The sequence below is a fragment of the Otolemur garnettii genome, unplaced genomic scaffold (genome assembly GCF_000181295.1).
Source record: "Otolemur garnettii isolate 467f Iridium unplaced genomic scaffold, OtoGar3 scaffold00082, whole genome shotgun sequence".
NCBI classification, from domain to species: Eukaryota; Metazoa; Chordata; class Mammalia; order Primates; family Galagidae; genus Otolemur; species Otolemur garnettii.
This window is the reverse complement of record NW_003852477.1, coordinates 6,289,409-6,298,686: the sequence shown is the minus strand read 5'-3', so window position 1 is coordinate 6,298,686 and position 9,278 is coordinate 6,289,409. Positions and strand designations below refer to the sequence as shown.

Sequence of the window (9,278 nt, the reverse complement as noted above, 5' to 3'; positions counted from 1 at the left end):
AGGCTGAGGCAAGAGAATCGCTTGAGCCCAAGAGTTTGAGGTTGCTGTGAGCTATGACACTATGGCACTCTACCAAGGGTGACAAAGCAAGATTCCATCTCAAGAGTAAAAAAAACAACCTTGTTATTTCGCATTCTTCATTATATCCAACTAAATCTAATCCTAACTAAAAAACATGCCTACTTCCTACTGAAGTTAACCAATTACAGTAAGTTTTCTTTTCTTTCTTTTTTTTTTTTTTACAGTTTTTGGCTGGGGCTGGGTTTGAACCTGCCACCTCCAGCATGTGGGGCCAGTGCCCTACTCCTTTGAGCCACAGGTGCCGCCCCTACAGTAAGTTTTCAAGTCCACCCTCTCTACTTCCTTTCAAAATCAATATAAAACAATAACCAATCTAATTGTCACCAAACCTGGTCAGTGTGGATGGTACTATTGCTCAAAGATTAGAGTAGGGCAGTGCCTGTGGCTCAGTGGATAAGGCGCTGGCCCCATATACTGAGGGTGGCGGATTCAAACCCGGCACTGGCCAACTGCAACAAAAAAATAGCAGGGCATTGTGGTGGGCACCTGTAGTCCCAGCTACTCAGGAGGCTGAGGCAAGAGAATCACCTAAGCCCAAGAGCTAGAGGTTGCTGTGAGCTGTGATGCCACAGCACTCTACCAAGTGAGACTCTGTCTCTGAAAAAAAAAAAAAGATTAGAGTAGTAGGAATTTACTGAGGCAGATCAATTGGAAGAGATATGCAAGGGCTAAGGGGTTTCTTCCAAAATCCTAACCTAGCAGCTGTGTTTTTTAACCTTTTTTATCTCATGACACGCTTCAGCCTATAGTTAAACTTCTGCGGCACACTTAAATCATGTTCATTAAAAAAATAGTAAAGAAAAAGAAAAAAGGAATATACTTACTGTGCTTTGAACTTCTTTCAGAAATAATTTAATTAATGATCTTTAAAAATATTCGCAACACACCTAAGATCCTCTCACAGCTCACCAGTATGCCATGGCTCACCAGTTGAAAATCACCACTAGTCGACAGCTGGCTTCATCTAAGTCAGTTGTTCTCAGCCACTACTTCTTGGAATCACCTGGAGTGCTTTAAACACTACTAGTGCCTGATTCTTCCCCCCAGACATTCTGATTTAATTGGTTTAGAGTGCAGCCTGGGCATTGAGCTTTTTGAAAATTACATCAGGTGATCCTAATACGTGGCCTGGGCTGAGAACCCTGATCTAACCATTTGGCCTGATCCATATTAATTCAGAGCCAACCGTGTTGCCTGATTATCTTCCCAAGAGAATTATCTTTCTTGTGTAATAAGAAACTAGGTCACAGCTGAGCTCACTGTATTTTTTTTTTCCTACCCAGGTAAAGGTCATGGCTTTTATTATCATTTATGTAGAATAGTTTTGCTTCCAAAGCTTATTTTGTGCAGTAACATTGTTTTATGATCTTTATGATCATACGTCTAGCAGTGGGATAGAGCCTTTACTTAAGTTTAATAGGCAACAGCAAAGGAAGAAAGCCATAAGCCCACCGTACAACTGGGGAAGCAGCCCCAGAAAGAGTGATTCCAAGGGTGGGTCACACTGGCCCCAGTGTAGGGTCTGCCCCTCACCTCCCAGTGCACATCTCTCATCACCCTCAGAGAGTTGAACTGCCTTACGGAAGCAGAGTAGATGACATCCTAACAGATGCAGACAGGTGTAGATTTCAGGCCCTTCTCTGCTGCCTTCACTGATGGCTGTGGAGAAAATAATTCATAGGTGATTTGGAGAGACTATGGTAACCACAGATAAGCCAGTCATGGCTAGCTTGAGAGGCTAAGAAATTTGTCTTCAGCTTCTCTGTCTGTGAGCTTGGCTCTGGTCCTCCATTCCCACATTTTTTTCAAACCAGGAAGTTGAAGAAACCACAGTTTAGAAATTGTGACTCCCCTGGGGCCGTAGGACTAGAAAGTGGCAGAGCTGGAATCCAAGTCCAAAGGTTTCTTCCTGACTCAGTGTCACTGCCATTGAATAACTGCAACCTGATTTAAGATTTTTTGGTGAAGAAAACCCTAGAGATTAGAGAGAGCCCTAGTTTCCCAACTTGCCCTTGACCTAGCTATTTGGCTTGCCTGTCCTCATCTGAAAAACATTTTCCTACCATATTGCCCAATTCCTAACTAAATTCTTTCCCAACAGTGCCAAGCAGGAGAGCTACTCTCAGGGACGAAATCATCCCCGTTTATTTGCCTCTCTGAGCTCCTTAAATTGCTATGTGTCCTACCAGGGGGTGAATAGCTCGAGAGCGGGCTCCAGGGAGAGTGTTCAGAGCAAGGTAGGCACTCCATAGTTAACTAGTTGGCTAGTTGGAAAAATGATTTACACAAAGATTCTTTCTACTAAGAAAGTGAAACTCTCTTAATGTGACCTTGGCTGGCCACTTAACCTCCTGGTGCCTCAGTTTCTTCATCTGAAGATTGTGTAGATCTTTGAAATCTGGCTGTGTTCTCACCTTGCATGAAAAAATAGTCCAGGCAGCCCACCTAGGACATTTATCTGGCCCGCTGGGGGTTTTTGCCGCTGCTGCCTGTCCTGCTTAGCAGCCGACTTGTCCCAGGGCCCGCAGTCCAGCCTTCCAACAGTCTGAGGGACAGTGAACTGGCCCCCTGTTTAAAAAGTTTGAGGACCCCTGCATAGTGCATTCTAGTGGAGAGTAGGGTTGTTTTGTAGGTTGTGCCATGATTATCAGCTTGAAAGATTCCCCAATCAGGCTTACGAATAACTCACCCATGAAAAGCAGGTGAGGTAGAACCTAAAATTAGGCCTTAGAAAAAGCCCTAAAAAATACAGGAGGACAGACTAAGTAAAATGATTTTGTATTAAGTATCCAGATTAAGTAGAATGATTTTGAAGTATTTCTTCTTTTTCTGTTGTCTATAAGATTAGGCATGATTTGTTTTCTGAAATTATCTTTTATTTATAAATATTAGTTGTCTATTTTTTGAGGCTTTGGAAAAAATAAGAAGAAGAAGTTAACTGATGACTCTATACCGAACCTCAGAGTCAAAGCATTCTATAATAGACATACTCTGATACGACAATATGAATGTTACTTTCTTGGCATTATTTTTATTATTATTATTGCTTAATATTTCGATGCAGCAATCATCTGATTTCTTCTCTGAATGTATTTAATCTTTGTTTGTTTTTTATGAGGTTTTTGTTTCTAGTCCTTATCTTAAACATTGTTATTTTTATTAGATTTTAAGCCTTTTTAATTTTGTGAAAGCAAAAAGTGGAAACCTAATAAACACATTTATATGTTAAAAAAAATATGGGAGGACAATGTGTTTTTATAGGATTCAAAGCATTGATCACCAAGACACACCAATATATATCACTACCAACCCTTCTTTACAAATCTTTCACAATCACATCGTGAAAATCTGCAAACTGTCTTCAAGATTCTGAAAGGACTGAATGTATATAGCAGATGGTACGTGGGCTTTGGAATGCAACAGACCTGTGCTGAAATTCCAATTCCATCACGGAATGTTCTCAAGAAAAGTTATCTTTATACCTCGTTTTCCTCAATTATAAAATAGGTTTGGTAATACCTCCCTCCTGGATTTATGAATAATAAATGAGATAATTTCTGGGTTGTTGCCCAGATCACAGTAAGAGGCTTTGGGGTCAACATAAACATTGCCAATTTTCTTTTAATATCACCTTTTCATCTGTGTAAAGCCAAACTCAAAGGAAGAATTATCACCTGGTGATCTAGGGCATTACTAGAGCAATGTTTTCATCAGGGGAGCAATGTTTTCAAATGAAGCAAAGAGGTGTATGTGCGTGCGCGCACGTGTGTGTGTGTGTGTGTGTGTGTGTGTGAGGAAGATCACTTTCCATGGGCCATCAATAGCCGAGACTTGAACCACCCTTTATCCTCCCTACAACTAGTATTTATGCAGTAAAAGCTATGCTTTGGCATGGGTGGGAGAGACATAAGGGAAGTGGTGGAACCAGGAGGAACGCTATCTGCAATGATTTAAGCAGGAGACTCGAGTCTGGTAGGGATGGAACTAGAGAAGAGAGGACAGACTGGAGAGTTCTTCTGTCTCTTTGGGAGACAGAATCATTGTGTCTTGGTAAATATTTGGATGTTAAGTGTCTGTCTCAGTGTCAATTGCCTCAAGACAGACACTGAGCCACCTTTGATGCCCAGCACATTTGGAGCTGGGGTGAAGCCCTTTACGGGTGAACTCCAGAGGAGATCTGAGTGGGAAGACACTGACTTCCTTTGTGGATGTCTTGACCTAGTTGCCTGAGGACTTCTGGGTGGCAGTGTCCACCAGGCACACATATACAAATCTGAATTTGTATACATTTGGGATTCAAGAGATGGCAAAGGCAGATAATGAGATGGCTAGTACAGGGGATGAGCCTTGCATGGGCAGAGTAAACAGCCACCAAATAGCTTTCTTACCCAGAGAGGATTCTACAAAAACATTCCTGAGAACAAAGGGTAGGATCCTGGTCTCAGGAGTCTTAAGGGCCATTTAATCTACACTTCATTTTGCAGATGAAGAAAATAGGTGCTGTGTCGCAGAGGCCTTCTCCAGGGTCCCACAGCCAGCGCTATCAGGACCAGTAGCAGGTCTCCTGGGCACCCCCTTATCCACACTGGGTGTCTCCTCTGTTCCTCCTTCCCACTCTCTCTCCCCTTGGTGAGGATGGGCCAGGATGAGGAAGGCTAGAGGAATGGCCAAATGAGAAAGGAAGAACGGGGGCAGCAGAGGTGACAGGGCGAGGAGGAGAGAGGAAGGCTGACCAGGCCCATGCAGAGGGCTCTCACACACTAGAGAGCAGGAGGAGCTGATAAGTCCTGCACAGAAACCCCCACCTCCTGCTCAGCCACTCTCACAATGGCCAAGGGCAGCACGTCGTTCTCAGTAAGAGTTCAGGCCTGTGCTCCTCAAACTCATTTTGCTAGCATTCCCCAACACGTTTACTATTAGTTTACAAGAGATCAAAATACCAAAGGTACATACCAGATTTGTATATGTAGGAGTAAATATAATCCTTTTAATCAGATGAATGGGTTTTAAGAAAACTGGCTCATGTAACCCAGAATGAAGCAGGATTCAGCATCCATATTACTCCTGTTTTTCATTTTCAGAGTTGAAAATGTTGAGAAACTTTGTTCGGATAAGGAAGCTGGTAAGACTAAAGGGAGTTTTCTTATAGTTATATCACTTAATACTTGAACTTCTAAGATACAGGTTAAAAGCATTTTTGTCATTGGAAATTATTTTGTATGGTCTGTTAACTGACAACTTGATTAGGCTGTTCTCCAAGGTCCCTGAAGGCAAAGAATTGGAAACCACTACATTTGCAAAAGGATTTTTATACTCAGTCTTTTTCTTTTTGAGACAGAGTTACCCTGGATAGAGTGATGTGGCATCATCATAGCTCACCACAACCTCAAACTCTTGGACTCAAGCAATTTTCCTACCTCAGCCTCCTGGGAAGCTGGAACTACAGGCACCTGCCATGACACCCAGCTAGTTTCTTCTATTTTTCATAAAGATGGGTTTTGCTCTTGCTCAAGCTGATCTTAAACTCCCAGAGTGCTAGGATTAGAGGTGTGACCTGTCTCACCTGATGCTTACCTAGTCGTTTACTTGCTCAATACCTAGACAAATATTTCAAAAATTGTCCTTTTGTCTGGCATCCTCAAAGCTTTTTACAGGCTAGGGCAACACACCATGGTGAGGTCAGGACAGGTGGAAGAGTTGGCCTTTCTTTTGTAAAGAGAGAAGAGTGAGTGTGGAAAAAGGAGATAGGAAAAGAGGCCTCCACCCTCTACCCTAGGCCTCCATCCAGGCAGCTAAATTCTGGTAAAGAGTAATACAGAAGTCAAAGATCTAGAAACTGAGTCCCTTAAAACTATTGTTATTTGTATAACCCCTGGAAAATTCTCCAAAATTTGTACCTCTGAGGCAGGGCAGGAACTAGTGGCAAGTGAGCTACTTACTTGAGGTATGAAATTTAAGGGAATGCCAAAAAAACTTAGAAGCCAGATAAATAATACTTGAATGACATTTTTGTGTTGTTTTTATTTGTTTGTTTTGGAGACAGTCTCAAGCTGTCACCCTGGGTATAGTGCCATGGCGTCATAGCTACAGCAACCTCAAACTCTTGCCTCAGTTTTTCTATTTTTAGTAGAGACAAGGTCTCGCTTTTGCTCAGCAATCCACCTGCCTCGGCCTCCCAGACTACTAGGATTATAGGCATGAGCCACCTTGCCCAGCCTGAATAAAATTTTTGAAAAAAATAAAAATTAATGCTCTCAAATCCATGTGAATGAAATGTCAAAATTTAAAGTAAAGATAAGATAAGAGGACATGCATATCCAGTTTGAAGTGCACAGGTCTCAACATCCCAAATTTAAGAGCATTGGCAACGCTCGAAGATGGGTGACGATTCTCTTGCCCATACTGCCACCTGCTGCTGGAAGTGAGCAATGCTGGCTGCCCGCCCAAGGTGCATTATAGCGAGTGCCTCTCCACCAGAATCTACACTCACACATAAAGACACCCATGCACTTGTGGGCAGTCACCCACTTCAGGAGTTTCAGAAAACTCACCTCTATCCAGATAGAAAGCTAAGAGATTGGGAAAGGGGGTGTAAAAAGAGTCCAAGACTCAGAGTTATAAGACACAGATTTGATTGAGTCTTAGGTTTGCCTCTCACTAGCAAGACCATCCTGAACATACTGCATCACCCTATGAGTCTCAGTTTCTGCACTTCTACCAATGGATCTCATCACCTCCTCCTGAATGGCTGAATTTCACGAGATTCTTTCTGTGAAAATGATGAACAGACTGCCTGGCACAAACTATGTACACAGTTCACTACAAGCTACTCACCCCATCCCCATGATAAAATCAAACTAACATCAATTTATTACTGAAAGCAAGATACACTAAAAGACAATCAGAGAGAAAAGATGCTTTAGAAACCCAGACAGGGGAGCAATAGCGGTGGCCAGTGGATAAGGAAGACTTTCCCTAGGGCATGTATCTAAAGCTGAGCTTACCATGGTTGGATGGGCCAGCTCATGCCAGGAGCCAGCCAATAGCCTGTGGGGATCACTGGGCCACATCCTGATGTGTTATTTCAGGATGAAACATGCATAGCAGTGATGATGGAAAGGCTAAGGCCTTTGGAATCAGCCCTGGGGCAAATTCTGGCTTTGCTACTTACTAGCTTTGTGATGAGTGGAAGTCACTGAACTTCCCTGAGCTTCAACTTCCTTGTCTGTAAAATAGCAATAAGAGAACATCTTGTCCTGGGTAGATAAGGTTAAATAACACGACGTATTTAAAACTCCTGCAATGTGGTGGTCTCGGTTAAGTGGCAGGCGTTATTGCTAGCATGCAGTTATATGGTCAGGCCCCTGACTAGCTTCTGTAAAGTGAGGGAGGGAAAGGGACACACCAGGCAGGAGTGTTGGTGACTGTCATATTTGACTCACGGGCCAACTCCCAGGATGTGTTGAGGCAGAAGGGGAATGCAAATCTCCCCTGTGGGCAGACTCTGCTCCTCACTCTGCCCAGCCCACAGCAGGCCTCGGCGTGTCGGTGCACACAAAAACGACAGGAGGGGTAAGCCACGGGGCCCCTGCTCTCCCTGGAATTAGAGGGGCGTGGCAATGCTGGATTCCAACGGGTAGAAGAGGATTCTGCAAAAATAAGCTTGGAAATTTGAATAAGGGCTGTAAGTTAGGTAACAATTTCATGTCGGTGTTAATTTCCTGACGTTGATAACTGTGTTGTCCTTATGCTTATGTAAGAAAAGATCCTTATTTTCAGGAAATACACCCTAACGTATTTAGGATTAAAGTGAGATCATGTCTGCGATTTACTGTCAAAAAGTAATAAAAAGATCAAGCAAATATGGGGACATGTTAATACTGGGAGATCATAAATTCTTGCAACTTTTCTGTAAATCTGAAATTATGTGAAAATAAAGTTATAAAAAGAGAAAAGAAGGCAGCAGGCCAGAGTTCTCCGCTCCCGGATTCCTTCGCTCCTCCCTCTCCATCGCGCTTCTCTCTTCCCCGTCCTCCCGTGGAGAACCCGCCCGTGGTGCCCCGCGTGTGCCCAGCTCGCCTCCCTCCGCTCGGTGCGGCTTCCTGGCCGGGCAGCAGGAATCGCCCCCCGCCCGCCCGCCCGCGGACCCAGCACGGACTGCGGACTGCGGCGCCAAGCTGCACCAACTTTATTTGCAAAAGAAGGCTCCAAGCGCACGCAGGGGCTGCGGCTGCAAGATCGCCCCGCCCCGGCGCTACACGATCCCGAACTGGCAGATGTAGGGCAGCTGGTCGCGGCAGCGCTTGTCAAACCACTTGCCGTTGGCCGCGCCGCCCAGCACCGCGCAGTTCTCGGCCTTGCCGCCGTCCGGCTGCGCGGTGATCTCCGTCTCCCAGTTCTTGTAGGCGATGCGGCCGCCGGTCATGTCCACCCACACGCCCTCGGTCGCCATGTCGTTGAGGCCCAGCCAGATCTCGGCCTCGCCGCCCACGCTCTGGCGGAGGTACTCGTACAAGGCGTCGTTCTCCGAGCCAGTCTGCGGGGTGCTCAGGGTGCCCCCGCGCGAGATGCAGTCCTCGCTGGCCTCGTGGAAGGTCTTCGCCTGGGGGAAGGCTAGGAAGCACTTCATGTGCACCTTGGTGCCCTTCAGGCAGACTAGGAAAGGGGAGAAAGGGCTGTCACTGAAGGTCCCAGGGTCCTGCCCAAGAACAAGTGCGGGGGCAGGCCCACGTCCTCCATCCCATACCGTCCCAACTAGCCTATTGGTCCCCAACAGCCCCTGTATCCAGGCAAGAAGGAGGGTCTTGACCTTGCCTCCTCCCCACCGTTTTTTTCCTGAGACATTGTCTCATTCATTCCCCAGGCTAGAGTGCCAGGGTGTCAGCCTAGCTCACAGCAACCTCAAACCCCTGGACTCAAGCAATCCTCCTGGCTCAGCCTCCCAAGTAGCTGGAACTACAGGCGCCTGCCACAATGCCTGGCTAATTTTTCTATTTTTCATAGACATGGGGTCTCACTCTTGCTCAGGCTGGTCTTGAACTCCTGAGATCAAGTGATCCTCCTGCCCTGGCCTCCCAGAGTGCTAGGATTGCAGCCATGAGGCACCACTCCCAGTCCTTGCCTCCCCTTTAAGGATCCTGCTATGGTGGACACTGCCAGGACACTGCAGGTCCAGGTCCTCACTCAAGAGCTCTTGG

General features: G+C 45.5%; 1 protein-coding gene across 1 annotated transcript in view; it reads right to left on the bottom strand.

The window, feature by feature from the left end:
* Positions 1 to 8,251: 8,251 nt before the first annotated feature.
* CLEC3B (C-type lectin domain family 3 member B) overlaps positions 8,252 to 9,278 on the bottom strand; it is a 10,582-nt gene continuing 9,555 nt past the window's right edge. Inside the window, exon 3 of the mRNA XM_003794512.2 lies at positions 8,252 to 8,736. Coding sequence (XP_003794560.1) covers positions 8,336 to 8,736 — 401 coding nt within the window. The 3' untranslated portion in view covers positions 8,252 to 8,335. The remainder of the gene's footprint in view (positions 8,737 to 9,278) is intronic.